Source organism: Lagenorhynchus albirostris, chromosome 12 (assembly GCF_949774975.1).
Source record: "Lagenorhynchus albirostris chromosome 12, mLagAlb1.1, whole genome shotgun sequence".
Taxonomy (NCBI): Eukaryota; Metazoa; Chordata; class Mammalia; order Artiodactyla; family Delphinidae; genus Lagenorhynchus; species Lagenorhynchus albirostris.
In genome coordinates, this window is record NC_083106.1 from 39,562,286 (window position 1) to 39,580,870 (window position 18,585).

General features: G+C 36.0%; 1 protein-coding gene across 1 annotated transcript in view; it reads left to right on the top strand.

The window, feature by feature from the left end:
• Nucleotides 1–18,585, top strand: part of TBC1D32 (TBC1 domain family member 32) — a 183,208-nt gene that overhangs the window by 118,950 nt on the left and 45,673 nt on the right. The window contains exon 27 of the mRNA XM_060167378.1: nt 9,175–9,300. Within this exon, the coding sequence (XP_060023361.1) occupies nt 9,175–9,300 (126 nt within the window). The remainder of the gene's footprint in view (nt 1–9,174; nt 9,301–18,585) is intronic.

The following is an 18,585-nucleotide window of genomic DNA, read 5'->3' on the forward strand; positions in this document are numbered from 1 at the left end:
GTTTTGTTTTTTTGTTGTTGTTGGTCATTGCCTGTGTGTTTCTAGTATTCCTAACAGGGCCAACAGAGTAGCAGAAGCACAGCAATAACTCACAAGGTTACTGACTGCCAGGCCATTGGCAATGATTGCTATTCTTTGATCTTAGAAATTCACATGGCAGCTCATTGAAAGCTTCAAACATATTAGTAACTCCTGATGTAAGTAAACTTGAATGTTCCAAGAACTCCTCAGTAGTCACTCTTTACCCATACAAACCTCTGGAGGCCCTTCCTTTGTGCTAAGAAGTAAACAGAGTGAAAGCTAATAACAAATATGTTACTTTCCCATTCTTTCATCTTGCTTGTCTTTTACTTCATCTCTTGTCTTTTCTCTTTCTTATGGTAATTATCCTATATATTCTGCATCAATCATATAGGTCTTTGAAAAAAAATTTTTTTTTTTTTTTTTTTTCGGTACGCAGGCCTCTCACTGTTGTGGCCTCTCCCGTTGCGGAGCACAAGCTCCGGACGCGCAGGCTCAGCGGCCATGGCTCACGGGCCCAGCCGCTCCGCGGCATGTGGGATCTTCCCGGACCAGGGGCACGAACCCGCATCCCCTGCATCGGCAGGTGGACTCTCAACCACTGCGCCACCAGGGAAGCCCTGAAAAATTTTTAAAACAGCTTCATTGAGATATAATTAACATACCATACAATTAACCCATATAAAGTATGCAATTGAGTGCTTTTTATTATATTCAGGTATGTGCAACCATCACCACAAATTTCAGAACATTTTCATCACCTCAAAAAGAAACCCAGTATCCTTGCTTTCCCCTCTTTCCTCACCCAGCTCTGAGCAGCCACAAATCTCTCTGTCTCTAGAGATTTCTCTAGTCTGAGCTTTCATATGAATGGAATAATATAGTATGTGGTATTTTGTGAAACAAACTTGGATTGTTTCCACCTTTTGGCTGTTATAATAATGCTGCTACAAACATTCCAGTACAAGTTTCTGAAAGCACCAAATCCTAGCCACTAGGCCACCAGGGAACTGCAGGTACAAGTTTCTGCATGAACATGTTTTCATTTCTCTAGAATGTTATACCTAAGAGTGGAATTGCTGAATTATATGTTAACTCTGATAGTTTGAGAAACTGCCTCACTGTTTTCTAAAGCAGCTAAACCATTTTACATTCCCACCAACAGTGTATGAGAGTTGATGTTTTCTACATCTTCATTTGTTATCTGATATTTTTGATTCTAGCCATCCTACTGGGTGTGAAGTGCTATTTCCTTGTGGTTTGATTTGCATTTGCTTGCTGACTAATAATGTTGAGCATCTCCTCATGTTCTTTTTTTAAATTGAGGTATAGTTGATTTATAATATTATGTAAATTTTAGGTGTTCAACATAGTGATTCACAATTTTTAAAGATTATACTCCATTTATAGTTATTATAAAATATTGGCAATATTCCCTGTGTTGTACAGTATATCTTTGTAGCTTATTTATTTTATAGACAGTAGTTTGTACCTCTTAATCCCCTGTCCCTATCTTGTACTACTCTGATTCCCTCTCCCCATCTCCCCACTGGTAACCACTAGTTTGTTTTCTGTATCTGTGAGTTGTTTCTTTTTTGTTGTATTCACTAGTTTTATTTTTTAGATTCCACATATAAGTGATACTCTTCATGTTCTTATTGGCCATTTGTATATCTTCCTTGGAGAGATGACTATGCAGATCCTGTGCCCATTTTTCAATTGGGTTATTTGTCTTTTTATTATTGTATTTTTTATATATTCTTAGTATAAGTCCCTTATCAAATATATGATTTAGAAACTTCTTTCATGCCTTAAAATACATTGTTTGTGCTTCTGGGCCTCTGCTCTTGATACTCCCTTTTCCTGGAGTACTAATTCCTACTCTTCATTTGGGTAATTCCTTCTAAACCTTTTGAAGCTTAGTCTGAATGTTACTTCTTCATAGATGTAATTTCCACGTTATGTAAAATAGACTTCTTCCCTTGCTTCTCTCTCTGGCTCCCTGTTTATTTCTCTAACAGCACTTATAGTTTACCTATGAAGTTTACTTATGTATTTATTTTTTCACTGGCTGCTACTCTAGAATGTCACCTCCATGAACATTTTTGTCTAAAGTAGTAGGCAATAATAAATATTTATTGAATGAATGGGGGAATTAATATTGGATTTCTTCTCCCTTTATTTTTCTAATCATCAAACTCTGTCTTCCAAATCTTTGTCAGAGGGCACTGGGAATTCCTTCTAGGCTAATCTGAAGTAAGTTTAGAAATTTTAATTTATACCTGGAATAACCTCTGATCTGACTCAGTTTTTAGAGAATGAATGGCTTTGCAGTTAGAAAGCTCCTTGAGCTAGACTTCTACATATATCATTCATGAAGGAGTCACTTTTATTATTCTTATTTTATCATTTACAAAGTACTACTTCACCCATATATAACACATGAAAGGTATGCATTGTTAGCATTACATCTCATTTTTTCACAGTTGAAAAAAAAAACAAAAAAATGCACAACCTTTATTCTGTGATTACATCCAATTTAATCTTTTATAGCTTTCAATGTCTTAACTCTACCACTTCCTCTACTGCATTTCTACTTATCTTATAGGAAATTGATTTTCTGACTGGCAAAAACATTGTTTCAAGTACTGTATAAAAGAGTAAGTTCCATGGTGATAATCATTCCCTTTCATGGAAAGCACAAAATAATGTTAAAATCGTTACTCTCAGATTATTCAGATATTGTAATTGGATATTTTTAGGTGACTTTATACATATATGAGAAAACAGGTCATTTTAAATCTTATATGAGAGATAAATCTCACTATGGTATCTTTTTTTTTCTTTTTGCCTCAACATGAAGTTGTTTTTCTTTCTACAAATTAAATGAGAAGAAGAGGGAGATTGTCATACAAAATTGAAATGAGTTCTAGATAGAACTTGCTTTTCACACTTTGTAATTTTTCAGCTCTGAGTGAACTTTGTATAAAATCTATGTTGAATCGTTAGATTCTATGTGTTGATCAAATGCTTACAAGGACCATGTGATGTTCTTAGGTGAAGATCAGGAATCTAAGTCACTGTATTAAATCTGTATTATTTGCATAGATTTGATACTTTATAAAGACACAAGCGAACATTCAAACCATTGGCAATGTTTATTAAAACATATTATGTGTTAATATGTTGGGGGGTGGAAAAGGCTTTTTGCTAAGTATTTTTATATATGTCTACTTTGAATGTTTCATAGTTGGAGCCTACTGTTTATCGAAAGTTAATCATTGCAATGCATTTTGGTCAGTAAGAAAACAAATATGGATAAAGTTTCTAAATTAGAGATGGAGCTGTAGAACAACGGTACCATATTTTGTGTCTCTGGGGTTATTCAGTGTTGAGTGAATGAGCAATGAAGTTGATAGCTTTTGTAGTTACAGTCTTAGGATACCAACATATTCTAGCTCTCAAGACATGCTGATGTTATTTTAAATTGTTTGCATTAAAAGATGTTGAAATTTAGCCTTTTCAACTACAAATACTGTTATTTTGCCATTAGAATAATATCCTTATTTTTAAAAGACAGTTTTCATTTCTCTATATTGATTTTGTTTACCAAATTTTTATTTTTATCTTACTGGGTTTCTTTTTTTTTTTTTTTGCGGTACGCGGACCTCTCACTGCTGTGGCCTCTCCCGTTGCGGAGCACAGGCTCCGGACGCGCAGGCTCAGCGGCCATGGCTCACGGGCCTAGCTGCTCCGCGACATGTGGGATCCTCCCGGACCAGGGCACGACTGGGTTTAATTCTTTATTCACTGATGCTGCTCCTTGCTGACACTTTGGTAATTTCTGTCTTTTCAGACATTAAGTTCATGCCCATGTCCCTATGAATTATCTTCATGTCTTTTTAACTTACAAATGGGATGATAATCATTATATAGTCCTAATAGTTAGATTCAAAATTGGAATATTATCTACATAGTAAGTAGAATTGATCTTAAGAGGAGAAAAGGGAGAATGAGATGACCTATAATGGCAACTACATTTTAATAAAAGAATGAAAATTGCCAAATTAACAAATGAGTAGACTAGGTTGCTTTTATTTCTAGTCTGATAAATTATGTAAGATTTAGGGTTACCACTCTTCCTCCAATCAACTAAAAATAGAATCCCATGGGAAAAATTGAAAGTGCTTTGAAAAATAATGATACTACATAAAATGTAATGCAACATGATGATGGGTATTCTGATTTTAAAAGCCTTTTTGTATTATGTCTTACACATATAGTCTATAAATATTTTTAGTGATGAATTCTCCCTTTTATTAAATATTTATTAGGCCTTTATGTCAAGTCAGACACTTTTTCTTTTTTCTTTCTGTATTGTTTCTAACCTTGGAATTAAAATTTATTTTCTGCCGGTAAAGGTAAATGGCTTTGATTTGGCATCATCCTGTTAACTGAGAATAGGGATATAAGATTATGGTTTCTTTCCAGTGTAGTAAATCTTGAGCTGCAGCTGTTGAGATACTTAGTTTAAAAATCAGAATAAGTATTTACTTTTGAATGGTAAAACTCTTCATGTGCTTCTTACTTTCATGTTTGCAACAAACATGAATGGCAACCAGCAGAAATAGATCACCTGCTAGTTTAGGTGCAGGTGATAAGGGAAAACTAATTCCTTATTTTTTTAAAAAAACTTTTCACTGATTTCTCTTATAGTACATGCTTAATTATCACATATTAAAAGGAAAAGTGATATGATAATTCCAAAGTGAGGAATAATCTATATAACATATAGATGTCATGGGTTTAAGAACTCACAGTTCAAACAAAATAAAGACATGGAAGAATTTAGATACTCTCACATTTAGAAATGTAGGGAGAACTAATATTAAGCATCTGTCTAGTTGCTTCTTGGAGACCACTACAGAGTCTTCTTATTTATTGTATTAAGAGTAAGCTGGAATAACTGTATTAATCTACATGGAAAAAGAAAAGATAAGCAGAAAACACAAATTGGAAGCAAATATGTCACAAATGAGCTTCAGTCTAATAGAAAGAAGGGTGACTTTCCAAATTAAGCCTAGGAATCTGTTGCTAGTTAGTTTATGAAATCTTCCATTTATTTGTTTCTTTTGTAGCAGTTGTTTATGATATTCTGTATAAAATGGGCATTTAAAATGTCTGATATCCTTGGAAAGAAGTACTAAAAGTTTTCTGTATAGATTTTCTTTGCATTTATATTAAGCTTACATTTTTCCTCCCCTTGAAATTGAGGTTCTTTTTACATTATTTATAGTATAAGTATAATCTTTACTTCTATATAATAATCTTTTGAGAAATAAATTATACAATGTCATCAAGTATGAAAAGATTATGGTGCTTACCATAACAAAGAATTTCAGAGTTTAGGTATGAAATACTGACTCTAATTGAATTTTGTAAACATGAAACTTGATGATTTTCCTTTCTTCCATTTTACTCAGTGGTAGTAAGTGCTTAATTGCTTGTTGCCAGAGGGAGCTGTCCTGTGCATTGTAGGATTTTTAGCAGCCTCCTGGTCTCTGCTCACTAGATGCCCATAGAACTCTCTCTTTGCACCCACCCCTCCCAGCTGTGACAGCCAGAAGTATCTATAGACAGTACTGAAATATGGGGAGCAAAACTTAGTCCATTTGAGAACTATAGCTATAGATTCGTTTTTCCATTCTAGCACTTCGTACAAATAGAATCACATAGGATACTTTATTTGTGCTTGCTTTCTTTAAGCATAATGGTTTTGAGATTCATCTAGTTTGTTACATGTACCACTTGGTTGTATCATTTTACTAAGTAGGATACCAGTGTAGATAACTACGATTTGGTTAAACATCACTTTTTGTTTGTATTTTCTTAAAATCCTTAAAAACAACTGCTTTAAAATTTTGGGCTGCTAATTGTATCACCTCAGTCCTTTCTGAGTCTTTGTATTATCTGATTTAACTACTGGTTATGAGTCGTTTTTTCCCCCTTTCTCATGTTAGTAATTTTTAATTGAATATTCAACATTATTAATTTTACATAGTTGAGTGCTAGATTTTGTTGTCTTTAAAGAGTAATGGACATTTTTGGGCATGCAGTCAAGTTACTCGTGGATCAGTTTGATCATTCAGGGCTTTCCTTTTTTTGTTAGGGTAGGTGCAAAGTTGTCTTTATGGCTAATTTAACTCTGTTACTAAGGTGTGACTCTTCTGGTCTGTGGAACACTCTGGTAATTAAGGAGGACTCTTCACACTCTGTTTGGAACTTGGACATCTTCTAACCCTATGTATCCTCTGGGAATTGTTCATTTTACAGCTCTCCGCTGTTCTTTACCCAGTCTTGTGGAGCTTCACTCTTCAACTGCACAGCTGATTCTTTGCAACCAACTTGACAAAGACTTATACAGATTTCTGGAGTTCTTCCTTTGTTCATCCTCTTCAGTACTCTGAGCCACAGATTTTCGTCTCCTCAGCCTCTCTGCAATTTGACTTCTGTCTCTTTAACTCAGCCAGACCTCCAGGGCATCCCCCTTCCTGCACAGTGATCTTGAAAGTGATTCAAGAAAAAAAACAGGGCCCAAGTGTAAAAGTTACCTCATTAGTTTCCCTTTTCTCAGACATGACGGTCCTGTACTGCCTATTGGCCAGTGTCTGAAAACTGTTTGGGTATATTTTACCCATTTTTCAAGTTGTTTATGGCAGGAAGGCAAGTCTGTTTCTAGTTCCTCCATCATGGCCAGAAGCAGGACTCTGGTTTTTATTTTTTTGTGTGTGATTATAAACATAGAAATTTTGGCAAACATGAAATTCTGTGTATCGTTCATGCTTGTTCTACTCCCCAAATCACTGATTCAGAGTTACTGTATTCCTATGGTACCATTCCTTTGATTCCGTTTCCCCTTGCCTCATTCTCCGTGCCCAAGGGCTTTTGCTGGAGTAAGATTATTAGCCTCTCTCTGGACTTCCTCACTTATTCTGTACAAAGTTAGGAAAGAAAAATGTTTGGTAGGTGAATTTTGGAGAAGGAATGGAAAATCTTAGATTAGCCTACTTAAAGGCTGTATTTCCAAGTTAGCCTACCGTTTTATTTTTTCTGTTTTTAAAAAGTTTTTTTAAATTAGCCTATCTTTAGATTATACTCATACCTTTCCTAACAAGAGCAGTCAGGAGAGGCCTTTGGTTGTCTGTCATTGTCTGTAATTAAATATATTCAGTGCAGGGGAGATACTTGTAAGTCTATGTGGCAGGAGATCCAAGTTACGGTGCCTAATTTAGCTGTTATAGTACTAGCACTGATATTTTGAACTGCATTTATCTTCTCCTGTCTACTTTTCATTTGGTTCCAAATTTAGAGGGGGGGAATAAAGGAACTGTTTCCCTCAAACTTGGTAACATCACAGATACAAATTTTCAATAAACATATCAAATCACTAAATATTTTTAGCCGTGACGTTGCATATTGAAGAGCTCACGCTTCCACTGAGAGCTGAGGGAAACGATAACCAGAGGTTATGAGCATACAAAATTGTCTCTCTAGGAGTCTTGCAGGCATTCTGTCTCCAGCTCAGCATTTGTTTATTGTCTCAAATCAAATTTCCAGGTACTAAATTGGGCCCTTTAGCCTTTCTACCAATTGGTAGATTCAGATGCATACCACATTTGCTGCTTCAGAATTGTTTACACTCTAGTGCCTGTGCTCTTTTCCTTAGAATGAGATGAAAAAGCAAAATAGAATAGCAAATGTGAAAGGAGAGAGACAGGAGAGCAAGATGAGTCTGTAGAGCCGGAGGGAAGAGGCAAAAGATAACAGGATTTTTAAAAAGCAGGTAATTTACAGAAGAGCTGTATGGACATTGTCTATTTGAAGGAGATGGTGGTGGTTATAAAAGGCAGGCTTACACATGGATAGAAAGAATGACACAGAAGGAAACAAAGATGAAAAACAAACTGCATTTGTCTTTCCAGTCATGTGCCACTAGTGATTTTTTATAGCAGTATAACTGACTCTTAACAGTATTATATTAGTTTCAGGTGTACCACATAGTGATTCAGTATTTTTATAGATTATGCCCCATATAAAGTTTTTATAAGATATTGGCTACATTCTCTGTGCTGTAATTTTATCCTTGTATCTTACTTTACACCTATGGGGGGTGGGGCAAGATCAGTGAAGGGGATTAAGAGGTACAAACCATTAGTGATTCTTAATAGGTTCCAGATAGTTTGTTCTTGGGAAATAAGTAATGTAGATATTCTAAATGGAAACTATAAAAATTCCATTTTAATGCTGTTCAGTTGTCTTTTACCTAACTTATATTGAGATGCATTTAACATTAATACTCTGCTGTTAATAATATAATTTTCAACAAAATTATCAGTTTTGATATTTCTTGTCTAAAGGTTTTGAGAATCTTTATTAAAAATAATAATTTTCTCCTTTGACTAAATCAGTTTCATTTTTCTCTAGATATTGCTTCTGATTGAGGGCATTTATGGAATATTACAGAATCATTCTGGTCTTGATACTTAAAGAGAATAGATTAGATTAGTACTAGATATCAGAATTATACACTCTTGCAACAAAACAGTTCTTTCTGGTTTATGTGTATATTAGTGTGCATATGTTTGGTATAATTATATACTCATGATGATTGTATGAAAGAATATGTCTGTAGCTTTGATATGAGAAGGTTTTTTAGTGACCTAATTGTCAAATGTGGAAAGTTGAATAAATTATGATTTATATACTTAATGATATAATTTTATATATGATGACCATGAGGACTGTGTGAGGATATGTAGCTGCTTTTTTAGGACTAAATAAAACCAGTTTAGACCATTGGAATATGTATGTCTTTTTTGTTGTTGTTGTTACATACACTTCTTATGTATGTCTTGATTATGCTCAATTATACTCCTATCTGTGTATATATAGTATATGCATACACACAGGCATACACACACACACACATGCTTTATGACATGTAAGTTTCATGAGGGCAAGTGACCTTGTCTGTCTAGATAAAATAAAATACTTTTTCTGGAACTTGTAACTGTTTACATAATTAAGTTGAATACTTATTTTTCAGTGTATCTAGCATGTTTTGTTAACATAACAAGTCATCTTTCTTATTAGATAATGATCTTGGCAAACTTCTATTGCACTTCAAAATGTCTGATAAGCAAACTGAGTGGATAGAAAACTGCCGAAGACAATTTTGCAAAATGATGAAGGCCAAACCTGATATAATCAGTGGAGGTGGTGAGTATGTTTTAATTTTTGTGAGTTTTTTGGCTTGAAGAGTATATTAGCAGAAGCTGTGTTTTCCTGAAGACTAGTACTGGCATATCATATCTAGAATACATGATATTAATTCCAGAAGTCCATTGACTTCTGAGAAATTTGTGGTCCTGGAGAACAAAAATTAAAATTTGAGAAATTAGCTTTCTTTTAGTTCTGTTTCAGAGGCCTTGGAAGCTAAATCTACCTTTGCCTAGGTAACAGTTTGCTTGGTTTCACCAGCTTTCACCTAGCTATACCATACTGCTATGTTTTTGGAACTTTATTGAATGTTTTGACATATTTTGAAACTCTGCCACATCTAGCCAAATAAATTTAGTGACTTTTAAGGAAATTTGGGTGTGTGTGTGTGGGGATAACTATGTTGTCTAACCAGCAAGCAAGTTGTTTTATGTTCAGATATTTATATGCGTGCATGCTTCCTAAAATTATCATGTTTTAATTAACATTATCTTAAATAAAGATAGTCTAAGAAAAAGTTCTAATGTCAATATAAGCTAGATTTCTTGAAAGCTATAATTTGAAAATGATTGTCCTCTTTGTCAGCCATGCTTTATGGTTTTCATGTTTGTATCATTTGCTGTAAAATTAAAAATGGGAAATAAAAATAAGTTTATATTTTGTTGGAGAAATTATATTTTCAGGGAATATGATATATATGGGCAAGAAATCAAACATTATTCTCCAAAATTTTAGTGTAAAATGAGCAGTTCACCTGTTTCATACGCCCCCAAATATTTTAAAAATAGGTATTAGAAATATATATTTATCACTGGTTGCACAATAGAAAATATTTAAAATAGGTTTTGCAAATGCCAAAAGGTACACAACAAAATGAGAAAGCAGCAGCTTGGAATATTGTTCAGTTTAAACACCCTAAGTAAAGGTGTAGTTTTCTGAGTTTCTCTCTTACAGGGATGGTGATAAGACAAGAGAGAAATCACCTGTTCAGTCCTATCCATGACTCTGAAACAACATAAACAAGTAGAACATTACCATTAAAACTGTGTTCTATTTGGAATCTTGGGGCACTTCCCACAAGATTTGACCTTAGTTCTACGTTACTCTGATACCGTGTCCACTGTTAGATTTTGAGCTACTTTCAAAAGTAGATCTTGACTTCTCTGCCCAGCAAGGTCTAGTAGGTTACACAAAACTCAGTTACTTTTAACAGCAACTTTATAAGATAGTCTGCATTTTATGGATAAGGAAACAAAAGCCAGGAAATGTTAGATAACCAGCTCAGTTCACAGTGGCAGACCCAAGAAGTGAATTCAAGCAATCTGAATCCAAAACTCGCACTTAGTATCAGTTTTCGATACTACCTCTTTGCACCTTCTCTTTACTACCTAATATTTTCCACGTGGGAGGCAAACAACATTTATTAAGTAAACCCAGGTGAGCGTAATACTGATTGAGATAGAAGATGATAAAAGTTTTTAATATCTCCAGTCTCATAGCATACTTGTTTTCTGTCTATAAGCTAAGATGAACTAATTTAGGAGGTAAGCTGCAGAAATACTAAACAAATAAATGCTTTTGTAAGGCAGGCATGCTTATTTGTCTGTGTGCATGCACATGTACATCTGGCTCTATAATCTGGTTCAACTTGGGTTTTTTTTTTTTTAGACATCTTTATTGGAATATAATTGTTTTACAATGGTGTGTTAGTTTCTGCTTTATAACAAAGTGAATCACCTATATGTATGTGTATATACATGACTCTTTTTGAATTATGGTTTGCTCAGGGTGTATGCCCAGGAGTGGGATTGCTGGGTCGTATGGTAGTTTTATATTTAGTTCTTTAAGGAACCTCCATACTGTTCTCCAGAGTGACTGTATCAATTTACATTTCCACCAGCAGTGCAAGAGGGTTCCCTTTTCTCCACACCCTCTCCAGTGTTTGTTGTTTGTAGATTTTTTTGATGATGGCCATTCTGACTGGTGTGAGGTGATACCTCATTGTAGTTTTGATTTGCATTTCTCTGATGATCAGTGGTGTTGAGCATCCTTTCATGTGTCTGTTGGAAATCTGTATATCTTCTTTGGAGAGATGTCTATTTAGGTCTTCTGTGCATTTTTGAATTGGGTTGTTGGCTTTTTTGATATTGAGCTGCATGAACTGCTTGTATATTTGGAGATTAATCCTTTGTCAGTTGCTTCATTTGCAAATATTTTCTCCCATTCTGAAGGTTGTCTTTTCATCTTGTTTATGGTTTCCTTTGCTGTGCAAAGGCTTCCAAGTTTCATTAGATCCCATGTTGAATAGTAGTGGTGAGAGTGGGAAACCTTGACTTGTTCCTGGTCTTAGGGGAAATGGTTTCAGTTTTTCACCATTGAGGATGATGTTGGCTGTGGGTTTGTCATATATGGCCTTTATTATGTTGAGGAAAGTTCCCTCTCTGCCTACTTTCTGGAGGGTTTTTATCATAAATGGTGTTGAATTTTGTCTAAAGTTTTTTCTGCATCTATTGAGATGATCATATGGTTTTTCTCCTTCAGTTTGTTAATATGGTGTATCACCTTGATTGATTTGTGTATATTGAGGAATCCTTGCATTCCTGGGATAAACCCCACTTGATCAGGGTGTGTGATCCTTTTAATGTGCTGTTGGATTCTGTTTGCTAGTATTTTGTTGAGGATTTTTGCATCTATGTTCATCACTGATATTGGCCTGTAGTTTTCTTTCTATGTGACATCTTTGTCTGGTTTTGGTATCAGGGTGATGGTGGCCTTGTAAAATGAGTTTGGGAGTGTTCTTCCCTCTGCTATATTTTGGAAGAGTTTGAGAAGGATAGGTGTTAGCTCTTCTCTAAATGTTGGATAGAATTCACCTGTGAAGCCATCTGGTCCTGGGCTTTTGTTTGTTGGAAGATTTTTGATCACAGTCTCAATTTCTGTGCTTGTGATTGGTGTGTTTAATTTTCTGTTTCTTCCTGTTTCAGTCTCGGAAGGTTGTGCTTCTCTAAGAATGTGTCCATTTCTTCCAGGTTGTCCATTTTATTTTCATATAGTTACTTTTAGTAATGTATCGTGATTCTTTGTATTTCTGCAGTGTCAGTTGTTACTTCTCCTTTTTCCTTTCTAATTCTATTGACTTGAGTCTTCTCCCTTTTTTTCTTGATGCGTCTGGCTGATGGTTTATCAATTTTGTTTATCTTCTCAAAGAACCAGCATTTAGTTTTATTGATCTTTGCTATTGTTTCCTTCATTTCTTTTTCATTTACTTCTGATCTGAGCTTTATGATTTCTTTCCTTCTGCTAACTTTGGGGGTTTTTTTGTTCTTCTTTCTCTAATTGCTTTAGGTGTAAGGTTAGGTTGTTTATTTGAGATGCTTTTTGTTTCTTGCAGTATGATTGTATTGCTATAAACTTCCCTCTTAGAAGTGCTTTTGCTGCGTCCCATAGGTGTTGGGTCATCGTGTTTCCATTGTAATTTGTTTCTAGGTATTTTTCGATTTCCTCTTTGATTTCTTAGTGATCTCTTGGTTATTTAGTAGTGTATTGATTAGCCTCCATGTATTTGTGTTTTTTATAGATTTTTTCCTGTAATTGATATGCAGTCTCATAGCGTTGTGGTCAGAAAAGATACTTGATACAATTTCACTTTTCTTAAATTTACCAAGGCTTGATTTGTGACCCAAGATATGATCTATTCTGGAGAATGTTCCATGAGCACTTGAGAAGAAAGTGTAGTCTGTTGTTTTTGGATGGAATGTCCTATAAATACAATTAAGCCCATCTTGTTTAATGTATCATTTAAAGCTTGTGTTTCCTTATTTTGTTTCATTTTGCATGATCTGTCCATTGGTGAAAGTGGGTTGTTGAAGTCCCCTACTATGATTGTGTTACTGTCGATTTCCCCTTTTATGGCTGTATTATTTGCCTTATGTATTGAGGTGCTCCTATGTTGGGTGCATAAATATGTACGATTGTTATTTCTTCTTCGATTGATCCCTTTATCATTATGTAGTGTCCTTGTTTGTCTCTTGTAATAGTCTTTGGGTTTTTTTGGTTTTTTGGGGGATTTTGGGCAGGGTTTTTTTTTTTGCAGTACGCGGGCCTCTCACTGTTGTGGCCTCTCCCATTGCGGAGCACAGGCTCCAGATGTGCAGGCTCAGCAGCCATGGCTCACGGGCCCAGCTGCTCTGCAGCATGTGGGATCTTCCCAGACCAGGGCACGAACCCGTGTCCCCTGCATTGGCAGGTGGACTCTCAACCACTGCCCCACCAGGAAGCCCTAGTCTTTGTTTTAAAGTCTATTTTGTCTGATATGAGAATTGCTACTCCAGCTTTCTTTTGATTTCCATTTGCATGGAATATCTTTTTCCTTCCCCATACTTTCTGTATGTGTTCCTAGCTCTGAAGTGGGTCTCTTCTAGACAGCATATATATGGGTCTTGTTTTTGTATCCATTCAGCCAGTCTATGTCTTTTGGTTGGAGCATTTAACCCATTTACATTTAACGTAGTTATCGACATGTATGTTCCTATTACCATTTTCTTCACTGTTTTGGGTTCGTTATTATAGGTCTTTTCCTTCTCTTGTGTTTCCTGCCTAGAGAAGTTTCTTTAGCATTTGTTTTAAAGCTGGTTTGGTGGTGCTGCATTCTCTTAGAATTTGCTTGTCTGTAAAGGTTTTAATTTCACTGTCGAATCTGAATGAGATCCTTGCTGGGTAGAGTATTCTTGGTTGCAGGTTTTTCCCTTTCATCACTTGTAATATGTCTTGCCACTCCCTCTGGCTTGCAGAGTTTCTCCTGAAAGATAAGCTGTTAACCTTTTGTGGACTCCCTGTATGTTATTTGTTGTTTTTCCCTTGCTGCTTTTAATATTTTTTCTTTGTATTTAAGTTTTGATAGTCTGATTAATATGTGCCTTGGCGTGTTTCTCCTTGGATTTATCCTGTATGGGACTCTCTCCACTTCCTGGACTTGGTTGACCATTTCCTTTCCCATGTGAGGGAAGTTTTCAACTATAATCTCTTCATGTATTTTCTAGTCCCTTACTTTTTCTCTTCTTCTTCTGGGACCCCTATTATTCAAATGTTGGTGCGTTTAATGTTGTCCCAGAGGTCTCTGAGCCTGTCCTCAATTCTTTTCATTCTTTTTTCTTTATTCTGTTCTGCGGTAGTTATTTCCACTATTTTACATTCCAGGTCACTTATCTGTCCTTCTGCCTCAGTTATTCTTCCTTTGACTCCTAGAGAATTTTTAATTTCATTTATTGTGTTGTTCATCATTGTTTGTTTGCTCTTTAGTTCTTCTAGGTCCTTGTTAAACATTTCTTATATTTCCTCCATTCTATTTACACGATTTTGGATCATCTTTACTATCATTACTCTGAATTCTTTTTCAGGTAGACTGCCTATGTCTTCTTCATTTGTTTGGTCTGGTGGGTTTTTACCCTGCTCCTTCATGTGCTGTTTATTTCTCTGTCTTCTCATTTTGCTTATCTTACTGTGTTTGGGGTCTTGTTTCTCAGGCTGCAGGTTTGTATTTCCCATTGTTTTTGGTGTGTGCCCCCAGTGGCTAAGGTTTGTTTGGTGGGTTGTATAGGCTTCCTGGTGGAGGGGACTGGTGCCTCTGTTCTGGTGGATGAGGCTGGATCTTGTCTTTCTGGTCATCAGGCTCATGTCCAGTAGTGTGTTTTGGGGTGTCTTTGACCTTATAATGATTTTAGGCAACCTCTCTGCTAATGGGTGGGGTCATGTTCCTGTCTTGCTAGTTATTTGGCATAGGATGTCCAGCACTGTAGCTTGCTGGTCTTTGAGTGGAGCTGGGTCTTAGCATTGAGATGGATATTGCTGGGAGAGCTTTCATCGTTTGATATTATATGGAGCTGGGAGGTCTCTGGTGGTCCAGTGTCCTGATCTCGGCTCTGTCACCTCAGAGGCACATGTCTGACACCTGGCCAGAGTACGAAGACCCTGCCAGCCACACAACTCAGAAGAAAAGGGAGAAAGAAAGAAAGAAAAAATCAAAATAAAGTTATTAAAATAAAAATTTAAGTAATAAAAAAAGAAAGAGAAAGAAGGAAGCAACCAAAGAAAAAACAGATACAACAATAAGAAGTGCTAAAAATTATACTTAAAAAAAAAAAGGACAGGCACAACCCTAGGAGAAATGGTAAAAGCAAAGCTATACAGGCAACATCACACAAAGAAGCATACACATACACACTGACAAAAAGAGAAAAAGGAAAAATATATATCTCTATATTAAAAAAAAAGAGGAAGAGAGCAGCCAAATCAATAAGCATATCTACCGATTATAATAAATTCCAAATACTGACCTAAGATAAACATGAGACAGAAACAAATTAGCTGCAGAAAACAAAACCAAAGTCTACAGTTGCTTCCAAAATATACTAAAAAATATACAAAAATACTAAAAAAAAAAAAGGACAGGCACAACCCTAGGAGAAACGGTAAAAGCAAAGCTATACAGCCTGCTCTCTCTAACCAAAGGACCAGGAAAAGGGCAGTCTACCAAGGCAAAATTTGTAGATAGTGACCACTTTAATCCAGACAAACACCACTTTAGAAAATATTGCCAACAGGACTTGGGGTTCAGCCTGGACTTCTGTTCTCAGCTGCCAGTAATGAGGCACCCCTGCCTCTCCCTGGTAGGATGGTATCGGAGGAGACCTAGGTAGAGAGTTAGGAATTTCACCATCACCCAATGGAAATAAGGCCACCGTCTCTCCTTCCCCTCCACACATGTATTTGTTTCACACATGAAACAAATTTTAAAATACAAAGTGTCAGCAAAGAAATATATAAAGAAAACCCAAAAGGAAATTTTAGAACTGAGGAATTCCATTCCCAAAATAGAAAGCTCAATGGATGGGCTCAACAATAAAATAGAGGAGACAGAGGAAAGAATCAGTGAACTTGAAGATATTAAGAGAGGAAGTAGACGGAAAAATTTTAAAAAAAGATTGAATCCCAAAGTCCTGTGGAACCATAACAGAAGATCTAACATTTGCGTCATTGGAGTCATGGAAAGAGGTTGGAGCTACAAATGTATTTGAAAAAATGATGGCTGAAAACTTTCCAAATTTGGCAAAAGACCTAAGCCTGTGGATTCTGAACCTCAAAGACCAAAGACCCAAAGAAGTCCACACCAAGACACAATACAGTTGACCCTTAAACAACACAAGGTTGAACTGTGTAGGTCTACTTATACACAGACTTTTTTCAGTAGTAAATACAGTACTAGATGATCTGAGGTTGGTTGAATCTGTGAATGAGGATAAGGAAGGCTGACGATAAATTATATTGGGTTGGCCAAAAAGTTTGTTTGGTTTTTTCCATAAGATAGCTCCAGTGGCACTTAGTTGTCTTTAACTTCATTCAAAACAATTTTGTTAGACTGTATTGTGACAGCTGTCCCATCAGCATGCATTTAAAAACAAAACTTATCAAAATTGATGAATTTTTGTGTAGCCATTTTCATATTGAAGATGAAAGAAAAAAGCCACATCTTCGGCTTTATTTCACAAAAGGTAAAAACCCAACCAAAATGCAAACAAAGATTTGTACAGTGTATGGAGAAGGTGCTGTGACCGATCGAATGTGTCAAAAGTGGTTTGTGATGTTTCATGCTGGAGATTTTTTTCTGGACGATGCTCTAGGGTCTGGTAGCCCAGCTGAAGTTGATAGCGATCAAATCGAGACATTAATTGAGAACAATCAATGTTATACCACACGGGAGATAGCCGACATAGTCAAAATATCCAAATCAGGCATTGAAAATCATTTGCACCAGCTTGGTTATGTGAATCGCTTTGATGTTTGCGTTCCACATAAGCGAAAAAAGCCTTCTTGACAGTATTTCCACGTGAGCTTCTCTACTTAAATGTAATGAAAACATTCTGTTTTTAAAACAAATTGTGATGGGCAATGAAAGGTGGACACTGTACAATAATGTGGAATGGAAGAGATCGTGGGGCAAGCAAAATGAACCACCACCAACCACACCAAAGGCTGGTCTTCATCCAAAGAAGGTGATGTTGTGTATATGGTGGGATTGGAAGGGAGTCCTCTATTATGAACTTCTTCCAGAAAACCAAACGATTCCAACAAGTACTGCTCCCAATTTAGACCAACTGAAAGCAGCGCTCAAAGAAAAGCATCTGGAATTAGTCAACGGAAAATACATAATTTTCCATCAGGGTAATGCAAGACTGCATGTTTCTTTGATGATCAGGCAAAACTGTTAACAGCTTGGCTGGGAAGTTCTGCTTCATCCTCCATATTCACCAGACGTTGCACCTTCAGATTTCCATTTGTTTTGGTCTTTACAAAATTCTCTTCATGGATCAATTTTCAATTCCCTGGCAGACTGTAAAAGGCACATGGAAGAGTTCTTTGCTCAAAAAGATAAAAAGTTTGGGGAAGATGGAATTATGAAGCTGCCTGAAAAATGGCAGACGGTAGGGGAACAAAATGGTGAATATGTTGCTCAATAAAGTTTTGGCGAAAATGAAAAATCTATCTTATTTTTACTTTAAAAACCGAAGGAAACTTTTGGCCAACCCAATACATGATTTTTGACTGTGCAGGGGGTTGGCACCCCAATCCGCCCTTGTTGTTCAAAGGTCAACTGTATAGTCAAACTTCTGAAAATTTAAGACAAATCTTGAAAGCAGAGAGGGAGAAACAACATCATAGCTACAAGGGAAAATCAATGCAAATGACAGTGGACTTCTCCCCAGAAAAGATGGAGGACAGAGGAAGTGGCATGACATTATTCAAGAGCTGAAGGCAAAGAACTGTCAACCTGAGCTCTGTGTTTTTTGAAAGTAGCCTTCAGGAGTATTGAGGAAATCAATACATTCTCAGGTGAAAAATATGTCACCAGCAGACCTACCCTAAATAAAGGAATTTTTCTACCTCTGTCATGTGCCTGCAACCTCCTGTTCATCTATAATTGTCCAAACTTTCTTTTAAAAACAAGGAATGAATATAAACTACTTGAAAACATTGAGAAAAATAGTCTGTGCTTATAATTTGTATAAAAAGTGAACATAGCTGGATGTGGTGAGATTGTAAAGTGCTTGAAACACATTAGTAGAGTTCTGACTTCATGGAGGGTAGAGAGATGAGAATTGTAAGTTCTGAATACTGAAGTGTTCAGGAACAAACATCTGGTGGTTACATGAAGGATGGTGATTGGGAAAAAATTGCACGCATAATGTAATTGTCTTGTGATCTGGTGATGTGCCAGCAGTGATAAAAGAT